The sequence below is a fragment of the Megascapheus bottae genome, chromosome 25 (genome assembly GCF_031878675.1).
Source record: "Megascapheus bottae isolate mThoBot1 chromosome 25, mThoBot2.hap1, whole genome shotgun sequence".
NCBI lineage: Eukaryota > Metazoa > Chordata > Mammalia > Rodentia > Geomyidae > Megascapheus > Megascapheus bottae.
The window spans coordinates 22110377-22126658 of record NC_143533.1 but is presented as its reverse complement, the minus strand read 5'-3'; the positions used below and the strand labels follow the sequence as shown (position 1 = coordinate 22126658).

Below are 16282 nucleotides of genomic sequence, written 5' to 3'. Positions count from 1 at the left end.
ACTAGAAAAAAATACTCTGACCAATTATCCTGTTGCAACTAAAGAAATTTGTATAATGCAACAGCAGCACATGACAATACCACTAGCCTTTGGCTAACGTTTAAGCATGAGAGTAAGTTTAGTTCTTCACACTGCTGTTCCTTTGGAATAATGCCTACTGATCACAGCCCAGGGTTGTAGAGAAAAACTACCCAAATGTGTCACATGAGTGAGTGAAGATTATGATCACTGTGGTTATTGACTTCAACAGAAAATAACAAAATCTATAACAAGAGCCATGGAAAGAAAGTTGTTCTTGTAGAAAAAAGGGAAAAGGCATACTTAGAGAAAGTTTGAAATAAATGAGAAAAAAATATTCATTTTGTTAAACCTTTTTATATTAAAAGAAGGAACGGGCTTTTTACGTAGAACAAAAATCTCAGGAAGGCAAAGTTGAATAAAACCATTAAAACAAATACAGTGAGTGCTTCAAGTGAATACCATCACCTTGTGATGTTCCTTATAAACAGTTGCTAAACCAACACCAGATACTAGAACAGTCAACCCTAAAAAAAATGAGCAGCAGTGCAGGGCCTGCACACTACTTCATGCAAGAACTGAAAAGCCGGCAGGACCTGCTTCCGAAGCCTCATAGTCCCTCTAGCAGGGTGCTCAGTCCTAGAACTGAGATGGAGTGCTTCTTAGTATCTAGTGCAACTCCCAGAGAATGGCATGAAGGCAAAGCAAACATTGCCTAGGGCTCCACAAAACCCCCTTGAGGGCTTACAAAACAGTAGTTAAAGGTTTCCGAGTGTGCACCACATTGCCAGCAATGGGATGTGTCACAATAGCAGATGTCAATAGAGCTGAACTAACATTTTTCTTTAAAGTACATCTGAAATAGAAAAATCTTTTAATATACACCATTGTAAATAAAATTGCACTTGATTTTGTTTTCTTTTGTTGTTAATCAATCACATGTAACTTTTCTCTTTTTCCTCTTGGTCACTGATAGTAGTGTGACCCCTAAGTCAGAAGGGCTGTGTTTTAGTGCCTCTTGAAGATGTGACCATGACTTCTCAGAAAGCTGAAAAGTTAATCAACAATTTCCTCCATCACCTATGTAATTCCTTAAATAAATAAAAACTGCAGGCAGTTGCTCCTGGAAATTACATATTATGGTGCTGATGATACAGTCCTGAAGAAGACGTTAACCTTTTTAGTTTGACAAATTAAACAACTGAAACAGAGAGTTCAGCAACAACACATAAGTTGCATACATATCCGTGTCTGGGTGCGGGAGAGAAAGGGTATCAATGTCGTAAAGAAGAAGCTTGTAGATTTTTCTTGTCCTATGGAAGTGTTTTCAGTAAGATGGTTTCCATGTTCTGACACCTCTTGCCAGCTCCCATGCACAAAGATCAAAGAACAGATCATGATGTCATTGCCTGCTTCAATCCATGGATGGAGAAGACGGACACAGATGCTGAGCTCCTCCCTGAAACGAGCCATCTTCAGCTGCAATGTTCCCATCTTTTACTCCATTTTAGACCTTTCAAAGTGTGTGATCATTCGTTCCTGGGGAGTAAACAAAGGTTTACTGTAAGTACACTGAGTATCAATATGGTCTGTAGTTCAAATATCTTCAAGACAAATGACCCAAACATACATTTTGCACAAGCACTTGTTTGTTAATTAGATGTTTAGAGCCACGATTTCTACACACAGAGATTTCAAAGCATACAGACATCTAGGCCTCATCCAAGGTCAAAAAAACAAACAAAAATCAAAAGGTCTGGCAGTTCACACCTGTACTCAGGAGGTTAAGATCTAAGGATTGGATCAAATCTAGCTTGGGCAGAAAAATCTTCAAGACTCTTATCTCCAATTAACCACTAGAAAACTGGAAGTGGTGCTATGGACCAAAGTTGTAAAGTGCTAGCCTTGAACTAAAGAGCTCAGGGAAAGCGCCCAAGCTCTGAGTTCAAGCCCTATGACTGAGCAAAAGAAAAAAGAAAAAAAGCAAAAGATTTGGTTCTTTAAATAGCAACCTATAAATCAGAAGGAAAAGTATATTTTAGAATATATTTAAGATGATTAAACAAATACCATTAAGGTGGGCTGGGAGCATAGCCTAGTGGTAGAGTGCTCACCAAGCATGCACAAAGCCCTGGGTCACATACTCAGAAAGAGCTGGAAATGGCACTGTGGCAAGTGGTAAAGCACTAACTTTGAGCAAAAAATGTTCAACGACAGTGCCCAGGCTCTGAGTTCAAGTCCCAGGACTGGCAAAATAAAAATAAATATAAACAGATACATATTATATCATTAAGTTTTACTAAGAATTTATATCTATTTTTATTTATATATTTAGCCAATCACGGAGCTTGAACTCTGGGCCTGGGTGTTGTCCCTGGACTCTTCATCTCATTTTCTAGTGATCAATTGGAGATGAGTCTCCCCTTCTTTAGTGCCCTGGCTAGCTTTGAATGGAGGTTCTCAGATCTCATCTCAGCCTCCCGAATAGCTAGGATTACAGAAGTGAGCACCATGCCTGGCTAGGAATCTATATGATGTTTAATTCAGAAATTAACTTGAAGACATAAGAGATCTAGACAGAAACTTAGCCACAACACTCAAACACTCAGCATTACCACAAAATACTAGAAAGTTGCATAACATAGTGTTTTGTAAACAAATTGAAATATCTTTACAAAGAAGTATAAATTCATGAAAATTACATTTGATGGGGAAGTCCAAGAAACCTGTTGTGCAGTATTAGGAACCCAGGTAACACTGTATGTAGAACGGCAGGAGGGGAGATTTCATGCACTACTTTTTTTTTAGCCACCATTTAAAAACTGTAAAAACTACAATTCAATTGTAAGAATTATAAATCCTTTTTTTTTTTTGGTCAGTCATAGGACATTAATTTTGGGCCTGGGCCCTGTCCCTGGAGCTCTACAGCTCCAGGCTATAGCTCCACCAATGGAGGCACAGCCCCACTTCTGGTTTTCTGGTGGTTAATTGGAGATAAGTCTCATATTCTTTGGGGGTTTTTTTGTTGTTGTTTTTTTGCCAGGCCTGGACTTGAGCTCAGAGCCTAAGCACTGTCCTTGAACTTTCTCAAGGCTCTATGACTTGAGCCTCAGCACCACTTCCGGCTTTTTTCTATGTAGGTAGTACTGAGGAATCGAACCATGCATGCTAGACAAGCACTCTACCACTAGGCCAAACTCCCAGCCCCAAGAGTCTCATGTCCTTTAGTGCCCAGGATGCCTTTGAACCTCAATCCTCAGATCTCAGCCTCCTGAGTAGCTAGGATTACAGGTTTGAGCCATTGCACCTGGCTTTGTTATTTTCAAACATACCAATTATAATTCTTACATCCCTTACTGAACCAAATAGTACAGAACCCTGTATAGATGACTCATAGCTTACTACTCACAGCTTACTAGACCCACAGAGGTTCTGCACATAGTTTGCCTACTAACCTCATCTGAATCCAGAAGGGCTGGAAGGGCTCTGTAGAGAGAGAGAGAAAGAAAAACACTACATTGAATAATGTCAAATATAGTGATAGATACTTCACAACTATGATCTAATCAACAGCCCTTTTAGGAGAAAAAAAAAAAACAAATGAACAAGAATCAGCTGAAATAGATGTGACAGGATCAAAGTTTTATTAACACTGTAGCTCTGGAGAGAAATTCAAAATTTTTGGATGTATTATATCTCATGGATTTTGGAAAGACCTACAGCTAAATATTCCTAAACAAGAATATCATCTGATTAGCAATTATTTTGTTTGTATGTTACTCCTCGTCTTTTAATCATTTTTTGACATCTTATATTCTCAGCAGTATGTTTTCAGCTCAGTCAAAATAGTAGCAATGTAGGTACTAACTATGATATGTATAATAATGATTCAAACACTTACACATCCGTTACAGAAGAAGGAACATTCTCTTCTACCCACTTCAAATCATCCTCTTGCTAGGAAGATATAAATATAGTTAATAAAATGTAACACAAAGTGTCCCACAAAATCTAAGGGTCTTGAGATCCTTGTAAGTGTATTAGAACTCAAACTAGCTTACTCACATAACAAATGGATTGCAGAAAGGTTTAATCATTAAAACAATAATCCCAATACCTTCTGATAAGCATCTTCCCAATAATTCCACTCAATCTAATAACAACTCCACTACCCTTTCCTTATGTAAATTCAACAGTTTTGAATTTCTTTATATAAGAGAGATCAAGCAGTGATTTGTTTTTCTTTGCCTGGCTTATTTCAATTAACATAATATATTCCAGACCCATTAATGTTGAGAAAGACAAGATATTTAATTTTAAAAATGAAGCCGAGTCAAGCCGGTACAGAATGTGTTGGCTCACGCCTGTAACCCTAGCTATTCAGGAGGCTGAGATCTGAGGATTAAGGTTCAAAGCCAGCCAGGCACAAAAGGACCCTGAGACTTTTTTTTTTTTTTTGCCAGTCCTGGGCTTGAGCTCAGGGCCTGAGCACTGTCCTTGGACTTTCTCAAGGCTAGAGCTCTACCACTTGAGCCTCAGCACCACTTCCAGCTTTTCTCTATGTATGTGGTACCAAGGAATCGAACCCGGGTCTTCATGCATGCTAGGCAAGCACTTTAACCACTAGGCCAAACTCCTGGCCAACCCTGAGACTCTTATCTTAACCTCTAGAAAAATGAGAAGGGGGGCTTGGCTCAAGGGTAGGGTAGTAGCCTTGAGCTGATGAGCTCAGGGACAACACCCAGGCCCAGGGGTAGGGTATTAGCCTTGAGCTGAAGAGCCTAGGGATAGTGCCCAGTCTGAGTTCAAGCCCCATGACCCACCGAAACAAAACAAAACAAGAAAACATATATAGAGACAGATATAGATAATAAAATGAATAGTACTCAGACATGTATATATATATTCTATTATCCAGCCATCCAATTCACATTTATTACTGACTCTCTTTGCTATTGTGAACATTCCAATGAGCCTAGAAATGCAGATACCTTTTTTTGGGGGGGGGGGGGGTCATGGAGCTTGAACTTGGCCTGGGCACTGTCCCTGAGCTCTTTTGATCAAGGCTACTGCCCTACCCCTGGGCTTGGGTGTTGCCCCTGAGCTCTTCAGCTTAAGGCTACTGCCCTACCCTTGAGATATAGTCCCACTTCTCATTTTCTAGTGATTAACTGGAGATAAGAGTTTCACAGTTTTGTATTGCCTGGGCTGGCTTTGAACCTTGATCCTCAGATTTCAGCCTCCTGAATAGCTAGGATTACAGGCGCGAGCCACTATACAACCAGCTAGTCTTATTTTTTTCCCCCTTATTCTTTTTATGCTGGTACTGGGGCTTCAACTTCGAGCCTTATATTCTTGCTCATCTTTTTTCACTCACAGCTGTCATTATACCACTTGTGCCATACCTTACAGGTTTTTGCTGGTTAGACATACAAGTCTCTTGGATTTCTCTGTCAGGGCTGAGTTTGAACTGTGATCCTCAGATATAAGCCTCTTGAGTAAGTAGAATTACAGGCCAGGTATTGGGGGTTTGACAAAGATTAAAAATAAGGCTTACTTACTGCTTTGTTGACTTTACTATTTCCATTTTGTTCTTGTTTGGTACTTCTCATTTTCATTCCTTCTGTGGAAGAAGAAAAAAAGAAACTAACTGATTAACTTTGTAGAAGAACAGCAATAACAGTAAAAATAAATTTAAGAGATATATTGTAAGCTTACTGTAAATTATACAATAGATTTTTTTTTTTTTTGCCAGTCCTGGGCTTGAGCTCAGGGCCTGAGCACTGTCCTTGGACTTTCTCAAGGCTAGAGCTCTACCACTTGAGCCTCAGCACCACTTCCGGCTTTTTTCTATGTATGTGGTACCGAGGAATCGAACCCGGGTCTTCATGCATGCTAGGCAAGCACTTTAACCACTAGGCCAAACTCCTGGTCCCTACAATAGATTTTTTTTGTCTTTTATTTATTTACTTTTTTCCAGTCCTAGGGCTTGAACTTGGGGCATGAGCACTGCTCTTGGGCTTCTGGGGCTTTAGCAAGGCTAGTGCACTACCATTTGAACCACAGTATCACTTCCATTTTTTTTCTCTGTATATGGTACTAAGGAACCGAACCCAGGGCTTTGTGCATGCTAGGCAAAGTACTCTACCACTAGGCCATGCTCCTGGCCTTCCATCTTTTTTGGGGGGGGCGGGGGGCAGTCCTGGGCTTGAGCTCAGGGCCTGAGCACTGTCCTTGGACTTTCTCAAGGCTAGCGCTCTACCACTTGAGCCTCAGCACCACTTCTGGCTTTTTTCTATGTATGTGGTACTGAAGAATCGAACCCAGGTCTTCGTGCATGCTAGGCAAGCATTCTACCACTAGGCCAAACTCCCGGCCCCTGGCCTTCCATCTTTTATGTTAGGAATTTCAAATCTAAAATTTCTTCCTTACTTCTAGCAAGAAAATCAAACATAATTTGAAATTATCTTCTCAATTTATGATAGTATCATCCTATTTTTTCTTCAACCTAACCTTACTACATACAAAGGAACAATAATACTATAAAATGAAAACCAATGCAGTTCGGTGAAAAAAAATTTAAAACACAAGTAAAATGTCAACTTTCTCATCACCAAAGCTTTCTTTCAGCATAGGTTCCTTCTGTTCATCTTCCTCTTCTTCCTCTGACAGTGGTGAGAAGGCAAACCTGACAAAAACAAAGGCAGAATAGAAGGAAATGTGAGAAAACTACAAACACTGCTCAACTACCTCAATGCATAGGAATTATTACTAAAACGGCAAGCTCCAGATAGGGTACAACCCTTCCCCTCCAGAAAGCTCTTAAATGCGTAATGATATCAGAAGTCCAAAAGAACTTCAGTCACTTGAGTTTATTTCCCTTTCACTATATAAAAAGCAAACTAAGGCCCAAAGAAATAAAAGAGAAGGCAGGTAAACAAACACAAGCAGGAGAGTTGAGCTAGGATTTCAATTTAACTGGGTGTTTCTTCAACTATATAACACAGTCTTAATACTGTTCCCTAATGTTCAACCCTGTCAGGTCACATGGCCATTTTATTGTTAACAGAATAAGGTACAAGAACCTTTGGTTGTTTGCTGAAGGTCGCCAGAGAATCATAATGACAAAGAGGATCATGGAAAACAGCAGCCTCCAGATGGCATCGTCCACCCACAGCTCTCGCCAGTCCTACAATAAATGGGAAAGTAACATTTACATACAAATCCCTAAGCAAAGAGCAAGAACCACTCACTTACATACCCTTCAGTTACACTTACTAAAAGCCAGCTGGGTGTAGGGGTACACATAGTAAATGAGTATGTATTTTTTTCCCTTTGCAGTGCTATTTTAAAGGAAAGGCATCAAGTAAACAGAGTACTTGTCAACAGAGCTCTGAGCTTCTTTAGGGAAGGTGTTTTCTTGACTTTGTTTATATGTTTGGTGCCAGTACTGTGGATTAAAATCAGTGCCTAGGTACTGGTCCCTAAGCATTTTTGTTTTTTGCTCAAAGCTAACACTCAACACTTGAGCCACAGTTCTACTTCTAGCTATTTTGGTAGCTAACTGGAGACAAAAGTTGAACAGACTTTCCTGCCTCCTAACTAGCTAGGATTATAGTCACAGTTACCAGTGCCCATCTTAGGAAGCACATGATACAGATTAAAAACAAACAAACAAACAAACAAAACCTACCACATCATGTATCATGATGGACACAACGGTTTTTTATTGTTATTGTAGTTGTTGTTGGTTGGTCTTGGGGCGTGAACTCTGGGTCTGGGCGTTGTTTCTGTGTTCTTCAGCTCAAGGCAACCTCGCTACTGCTTGAGCCACAGTGCCACTTCTGGTTTTCTAGTGGTTAACTGGACTTTAGTGCCCAGGGTGGCTTTGAACCTTGATCCTCAGATCTCAGCCACCTGAGTAGCTATGATTATAAGTATGAGCCACCATATCTGGCAACACAGCAGTTTCAAAATACTCAGAGTGGAGATCTAGCCTTAACTGATTTTTTTTTTTCTTTCTTTCTTTCTTGCCAGTCCTGGGCTTAAACTCAGGGCCTGAGCACTGTCCTTGGTAGAGCTCAAGGCTAGAGCTCTACCACTTGAGCCACAGCACCACTTCTGGCTTCTTTTTTTTCTATGTATGTGGTACCTAGGAATCAAACCTGGGTCTTGGAGCATGCTAGGCAAGCACTCTACCACTAGGCCAAACTCCTGGCCCTCTTTTTATGTTCTGATTCAGGGTTTGGGCACTGTCCCTGAGCTCCTTTGCTCAAGGTTAGTACTCTGCCACTTTGATCCACAACACCACTTCCAGTTTTTCTGGTAGTTAATTGCAGACATGAATCTCATGGACGTTCCTGCTTGGGCTGGCTTTGAACCGAGATCTTCAGGTCTTAGCCTCCTGATTAGCTAGGATTACAGGTGTGAGCCACTGGCATCCAGCTAATTTCTTACATGAACCTTATAAGCATCTTCTCATTATTATCAACATCTTTGTATACAAGTTCATTAACATGTGCTCTTATAACTTACTGACTGGCAAGTCACTATCCTGAACTTCATGGTTGTCCAGATGATAAACACAATAGATGCTAACATGAAAAGAAAAATATTGGTTAGAACATGAATTGGTTTACATTCTCAGTTATGTTCACTGATCCTGGTAAAGTAAAAGTTCCATACATGTTTCTCTGATGACATAGATCATAATCCATCAGTAATTATCCCATATATAATATAAATTTGTTGTATAAGGAAGATCCAAAGTATATAGTCTTACTGATACTGTTAATATTTGTTGACTATCTGCTACATCAGTAACCCTCAACCCAGAAATGGAACAGAAGCTATTAGAAATATGCCTCTTCTAGCATTAACAATGTAATTCTTTCCTGGTTTTATCTTCAATGTAACACAAATAGCAGATGCTTTTTAAAAAGTCAGATCTCACTACTCCTAGTTTAGGGCCAAGAGGCAGAGACATTAGCCTAGTCTGACCAAGGTCTACAATTAGTCTGTATGTTACATATGCTTAGCGATAAATGTAACAGTGCACACTAATCTAAAATAAGTAGAATAGCTCGGAAGAGAGCTTAGATAGTAAGCATGATACACTAGGTTTAAAGCATCACAAAACTTAAAAATGACAATCAAATAAGTGTGTGTAACTTTACCTTAGTAAAAGGAATCTAAATGCCTCAGTAGAAAAATGTAGATGGGAGAGACATTTGCACATTAAAATTTTGAGGCTGATTTTCAGCTATATAGTTTTTTTTTTTTTAATCTTTTCAAAATCTACACCTTTTGGAGAATTTTGATTAGAGCTAAAAAAAAATCCTTCCCCAAGAAAAATGAATAAAACTTTCTGTGCCTATTCATGGCCTCAGATTAATAATTTCTGTGCTGAGAAGATCTAGAATTACATAAAAACAAAAGGAAGTCCCAGACTTACCTGCCACTGCCAAGATAAGTGTGTTGGTGAAATGTCGGTACAAAGAAAGCTTTACAATGTTCCTCCGAAGTTTTAACAGCTTCATAGTTTGAGTAAGGCTAATAAATATGTGTTTGCAGGTCAAGGAATTAAACATTTAGAAAGCTAAAATGCTAAAGCTTTTCTTATTTTCACTTAATCTCAGAACTATATCAATCCTATGATTAATTTTTCAGTAAAACACTGAAGAAGATATACAAAGGGGATAAGATGCAACTGGGGAAAAAAATACAAAATTAAAGGGGAAAAATATTTTTAAAAAAGAAAAAGAAGCCGGACGTGGTAGCTCAGGCCTGTAATCCTAGCTACATAGGAGGCCGAGATCTGAGGATCATGGTTCAAAGTCAGCCTGGGCACTAAAAAAAAGTCTGTGAGACCATAGTCTCCAAATCACCAGAAAATGGGAACGGCACTGTGGCTCAAGGGGTAGAGAGGTAGCCTTGAGCTGAAGAGCTCAGAGACAATGCCCAGGCCCAGAGTTCAAGTCCTAGGATGTACCAAAAAAAAAAAGACAAGTATTAAAATAAAAATGAGTGGCAGGCCTTAACACCATCTTCAAAGTGGTTAATTCTATTATCCTCTCTAGTTAATCCAGTATAGCAGCATAACTTCACTTGAGCCATCAACCTATCAGAGTACTGCACTCAGTGGCTCTTCCCCTGACCCCATGCCTTTTTATGGAACTGCTACCAGCCTCCTGTGCTACTGTGAACTGAGAGGAACAGCTAATTGTCTGAGCATTATAGGCAGGTAAGAGTCCAAAGTAGTGATTCTCCATTATCAGAACATCATTCCCAAGTAGAAGTTACCACTGAAGGACAAAAGAGAACTATAACTACTACTACAGATATCTTCTCTCAAGTCCAACTTTCAAAATGAGGTATAGATATAAAAATAAGAGATTTGGAACCTACCTGCTCTACTCTTCCTCAGTCTTTACCTAGCCTAAATCCTCTCCATATTCACAAGACATACCTGAAAAGACAGATCTATAAAAGTTTTGGTCATATAGGCTCAATATACTGTAATCATTTTTGCTACATTGCAATCTACTCAAATTCACAAAATTTTATTTTTGTTCATATTGTTATAATCTATCAAGACAGAAATGTACAAATGCATATAGGGACCAATATATAAAAACCAAATAATGCCAAAAAAGATGAAATTCAAAAACTTGAACCTTTCAACCAAGATTCAAAATCTAATAAACAAATGCTTAATTTTGAGAAGAAAAAAAATAAATAGAAATTTGTTTATCTTCTGGTTAACTTTGCCTGTAAATGAACCTATATTTATTCTGAGGGTGTGAGTATTTAAGCAATCTCAAATATAGTTTTGAATGAAAGAAGAAAATCCTCTTGAGAGCTGAGATTTGAAAAGACTTAAACTTCTATGTTATTCTAAAACCACATTTTAAGATCAAGCTCTTTTCAGAGGATAAAGGAAAAGTAGGACCAGGGCAGCCAGTGATTGTAACACCAAATGAGGTACATAAAAAATCCAAAATCATTTTAAAAGGAGAAAAGCCAGACTCTTTCATCTTATGCTAAGCCACCCAAAGCTATGATAGTTAAGAATTTAAAAAGAAAGAAGAGAGAGACAGGGGGGTGGAAGGGAAAGCCCTGCTTACCTGACCCTTCAGGCTATTCACACTTAAAATATACCATTTCCAAGACCAAGGAGAAATTAACAAAATAGGCAAAACCTCTTTGCAGAAAGGTGAATGGGAACCCATCTCCAAGGGGAGAAAATGGACCAATGAGAAGGATATCCACCAGCACAGGGCAGTGTCTAGGAAAGCCAAGGGGATAAAGGCCAAGGAAGCAAGATCAGTCTGGGCCTGCAGACAAAGAAAAAGAGGTGGGGAAAACAGCCAATGAGAGAGGCACAGAGAGGAAGCAGTAACAATTCTGCATTTAAATAACATCTGAAATGATCTGACATTTGAACTCAAAGAAAATAGAAAGAATATTTGACCTCTAATCATTTTTGTCTTGTTATAGAACTTTATATCAACATATAAACTTTAAATGTTTCACATAAATTGTCAATTATAATCTCAGTACAATGAAACTGCTACTGACCACCACAGGCAACTGACCCAAGATTCCTGGCATATAAAGACCCATGAAAGAGATGGCAATATCAAAAAAAGTCCTAGTGTTAGTCTAAAAAGACCCTCCTTCCTATTTTAAACAAACAGCTGCAACATTAATAATAATAATAATAATAATCACTGATGCCCAGCATTATAAAATAATGAGAAATTTTACAGACAGCCTACCCTAGGATAAAATAAAAGCAATTTCTGTCCCCAAAACTAGCTGATAACTTCCATAAGTTTATTTTATTAGATACTTTATATAATTCTAATCACTAAGACATTATTGAAAGGATATCCATAAGATAATACAGGCATCAATTGCTGAGAGGACCAGGTTTACTATCAGAGCCAAGGAATAAGAAAAATACTGCAAGAGCAGCAGAAGAAAGAAAATGAAATTGACAGAGTTAAAGCTGTTAAAAGTCTTCAGAAAATCACACAGCATTCAGAGGATAGCATGGGTCAAAAAACGTATCTACGACTACAAAATATTTTATTCAAAGGAAACTGTTGCAAAACCTAACAAACTCCCTTTTATTGAGGGCAAAGCCAATTTTATAGAATTTAATACTTTGAATCTAAAAAGTTTTCAGACTGGGGTTTTTCTTCTTTTTTTTTTTTAAATAATAACTGGAGTGACCACATTAATTTAACTATAACAACTATTTTCTTAATCACTTAGATTTCAGTGTTTTTGGTTTTTGCAAAGAGAATACTCAATTCTCAAAGAAGCGAAGAAATTTTACTAGCTAGAAAACTTAATTTTAAAGAAATCTTTAAGGACCGGGATTTTGGCATAGTGGTAGAGTGCTTGCCTAGCATGCACAAAGACCCAGGTTTGATTGCTCAGTACCACATACATAGAAAACAGCCAGAAGTGGTGCTGAGGCTCATGTGGTAGAGCTCTAGCCTTGAGTAAGTCCAACGACAGTGCTCAGGCCCTGAGCTCAGGCCCAGGACTGGCAAAAAAGAAATCTTTAAATCTAAACTGCTGAATAAGTGAAGACCACTAGAACTGCACTGTAGACAAGATTAACCAGCAAGTGCATGATTCCATTGTTTGCCACTTAAGTGGAAGTCTGTTGCCTGAGAGAAAGAACTAAATTCTAATCTGGAGACAGGTTTTAAAAAAAGGGCTGAGAATTTGGTCTAGCGGTAGAATGTTTGCCTACCATGCACAAAGACCTAGGTTCGATTCCTTGGTACTACATACATAGAAAAGGCCAGAACTGGTGCTGTGGCTCAAGTGGTAGAGTTCTAGCCTTGAGAAAGCCCAAGGACAGTGCTTATGTCCTAAGTTCAAGCCCCATGACTGGCAGAAAAAAAAAAAAAAACTTCTTATGGGCCACATATTCAATTTGTAAAGCTCTAACAGGTCAAATTAATTTTTTAAATGAATTACACAGGTTGAACATACTCGTCTCTTGTCCCTTCCCCCAAATCCATGACACTAAAGCTTCCGATTTTAAAGCATTTCAATTTCTGGATTTCTAGATAAGTGATACTCAATGAATAGTTTATGTTAACATCTCAAAACCTGAAAACATCAAATCTGGAACACTTGTGGTTCACAGTTCAGAAAAGTAATATTCTCCCTATACAAATGCCTTGTATATACATTTTGCCCACAATTGACAGAAGAAACAGTAAAATAGCACATACATACTTGACATGTACCCTCTCAAAGCAACAAGAAAGTGAACAGACCACAAAATTTGAGAGTAAGCAGTACTGACCCCTGTAACTCTGAGGACCCCTTCCATGCCAGAGAACAAAAGATAAAGGGCTCCTGCTACCACCACCTTATGAAGAGTGACTCCAAGGCGAGGCCTAAAATGGAAGCAGACAACAGAGTGAGCACATAGACCAAGTGCAAGGCAAACTAATCAACGGTAGCCCATGTTCATCAATACAGACCAACAATTTAGTGATCACTAGGGCCTACCTGAGACAAGAAAACTCTCAGTAATACATGGCCTTCTAAGATAAAGAGTACTAGGACCTAAGACTTGTCCCTGGCACTAAATTAAACAAACCAACCCGGTGCTGTTGGCTCAGGCCTGTAATCTTAGCTACTCAGGAGGCTGAGATCTGAGATTCATGGTTTGAAGCCAACATGGACAAGAAAAGCCCATGAAATCCTCCCCCCCCCCCCCGCCCCGTCCTGGAATTGAACTCGGGGCCTAGGCATTGTCCCTGAGCCTCCTTGTGCTCAAGGCTAGCACTATACCACTTGACCCACAATGCCATTTCTAGCTTTTTTTCTTCTTCGTGTATTTTTTCCTTCTTTTGTTTCTTCATTCCATGGTAACTCCTCAATTTCCTCTAACTTCATCTCATATCACTGGCTTCTAAATAACAGAAAATATCCAAGGGCCCTTCTGAGGATCCTTCTGTACTAAACATTTCTTCCTTGGAGTCTGTATTTAGTCTCATGGCTTTAAATAATAACTTCATGATAATGACTCCCAAGCTAAATTTCTGCCCATGTAGATATATCTATCAGATCTCACCCATCCCCCAAACCTGTTCACCTAGTCTTCCAAAACCTGACAAATGTCCCCCACTTCTGTCACTTGATCAGACCCAAAACAGTCGACACCATCCTGCGTTTCTCTCCCCTTTCACGCTGCACCTCTGACTCATTAGCATATTCCTCTGGTTCTACCTTCAAACCATATTCAAAATCTCATCACATCTCAGCATCTCTTCCCTTGGGTGTATTGTACACAAAGACCCTAATCTCCTTGACATCTTTGCTTAGATGTTGCAAAGTGAGGCCTCCCTTGAACCCCCTACTTCTAACAATAGGCCCCAGCTCCTGTCAAACACCTATAGCGTTCGCTTTCTCGGCTCACAATTTTTTTTTTTTTTTTTAGTTTTGCCAATCCTGGGGGCTTTTAACTCAGGGCCTGGACATTGTCCCTGAGCCTCTCTGTGCTGAAGGCTAGAACTCTACCACTTAAGCCAACAGTGCCATTTCTGGCCTTTTCTGTTTATGTAGCACTGAGGAATCGAACCCAGGGCTTCATGCATATATTAGGCAAGCACTCTACCACTGAACCACATTCCCAGCCCTGCTTACAACTTTTTACTGACAAATAACATATTTAACTCCCTTGTTGCAATTGTCTGTGCCCACCTCCACAAATATAAACTGCGAATCTCTTGTTTGCTGTATACCCAGGGCTTAAATGATGACTAGTTATATATAAGGTATTCAGTAAATTTTTAAGCAAAAAAATAACTTTTTAGAAAGTTATAAGATCTGGGCCGGGAGTTTGGCCTAGTGGTAGAGTGCTTGCCTAGCATGCACAAAGACCCGGGTTCAATTCCTCGGCACCACATACATAGAAAAAAGCCTTGAGAAAGTCCAAGGACAGTGCTCAGGCCCTGACTAGCAAAAAAAAAAAAAAAAAAAGTAAGTTATAAGATGTATGACTAGTGTGCACACGCGCGCGTGTGTGCGTGTGCGTGTGTGTGTACTGACAGTTGAATACAAGACCTTTTGCTAGTGCTCTACAAGTTGAGTAATGCCCCAAGGTGGTATTTTTTGCAGGCAAAATGGAGACATGGTCTTGAGATTTTTTCTGCCAGAGGTAGATTTGAACCACAATCAGATCTCAACATCCTAAGCTATTGTACTGGGCTGAATAAAAAACATTTATTGAACTAAAGGTATGGCTCAGTGCTAAAAAGGCATGGATAATGATGGGCATAGTGCTCACGCCTGTAATCCTATCTACTCTGGAGACTGAGATCTGAGGATCATGGTTCTAAGCTAGCCCGGGCACTAAAGACAGTGAGACTCTTATCTCCAATTAACCACTAGAAAACAAGAAGTGCCCCTGTGGCTCAAAGGGTAGGGCAGTGACCTTGAGTAACCCTAAAAATACACTTACTTTAGATTTAGCACAAAAATATGCTTCCATTCTTTAGCAAAATAAACAATAACAGTGTCAGTGAGCCCACTGTTCCTATAAAACAATCTGATTTGCATAGACATACTTTTACTGTAAAGTTGGGAATATCAACATTCATTACATTAGAGGTTTAAACTATAGCCTTGAGCACTACAAAATGGAACAGCAACACTTTTCCAGAATTTACAATGCTACAGTATTGCAGATGTCTTCTTTTAGCTCAAAATTACTTCTATAAAGAATGTTGGCGCTGGGCTAGGTGGCTCATGCCAATAATCCTAGCTTCTTAGGAGGCTGAAATCTGAGGATCTCAGTTCAAAGCTAGCCCAGGCACTGAAGACTGTAAGACTCATCTCCAATTAACCACCAGAAAATTGGAAGTGGTGTTGTGATTCAAGGAGTAGGGCAGTCACCTTGAGCGAAAGAGCTCAGGGACTACACCCACGCCCTGGGATAGGGCAGTAGCCTTGAGCTGGAGAGCTCTATCAGAGACATCACCCAGACCCAGAGACCAAACCCCACAACGACAACAACAAAAAAAAGAATTTTGGCAGAACTACAGCACTGGAAAGCAGCAAGTGTTTCCATTTAAGTATCATTTCATTTGTTTTTCTACTAGTGGAATTAATACTTACTTGACAATGCCATATCCCAGACTGACTATGATGACCAAGGTTCGAGCCAGTGAGCGTTTCACTGCCGAAAGCAGCTCTGCAAGGATCAAGGCACCCTGGACTATAG

General features: G+C 39.4%; 1 protein-coding gene across 4 annotated transcripts in view; it reads right to left on the bottom strand.

Annotated features, from left to right (window-relative positions):
- Positions 1 to 1232: 1232 nt before the first annotated feature.
- Tmem87a (transmembrane protein 87A) overlaps positions 1233 to 16282 on the bottom strand; it is a 29412-nt gene continuing 14362 nt past the window's right edge. Inside the window, exons 10-20 of one of the 4 annotated variants that reach the window (XM_090318544.1) lie at positions 16177 to 16276; positions 13355 to 13448; positions 11914 to 11985; positions 9473 to 9581; positions 8554 to 8612; positions 7104 to 7207; positions 6633 to 6706; positions 5580 to 5638; positions 3920 to 3975; positions 3474 to 3504; positions 1233 to 1557 (exon numbers count right to left, since the gene is read on the bottom strand). In XM_090318544.1, the coding sequence (XP_090174670.1) occupies positions 1516 to 1557; positions 3474 to 3504; positions 3920 to 3975; positions 5580 to 5638; positions 6633 to 6706; positions 7104 to 7207; positions 8554 to 8612; positions 9473 to 9581; positions 11914 to 11985; positions 13355 to 13448; positions 16177 to 16276 (800 nt within the window). In that variant the 3' untranslated portion in view covers positions 1233 to 1515. Of the gene's footprint in view, positions 1558 to 3473; positions 3505 to 3919; positions 3976 to 5579; positions 5642 to 6632; positions 6707 to 7103; positions 7208 to 8553; positions 8613 to 9472; positions 9582 to 11285; positions 11355 to 11913; positions 11986 to 13354; positions 13449 to 16176; positions 16277 to 16282 lie in introns of all 4 variants that reach the window. The other 3 variants (XM_090318542.1, XM_090318543.1, XM_090318545.1) reach the window with 3 other exon arrangements.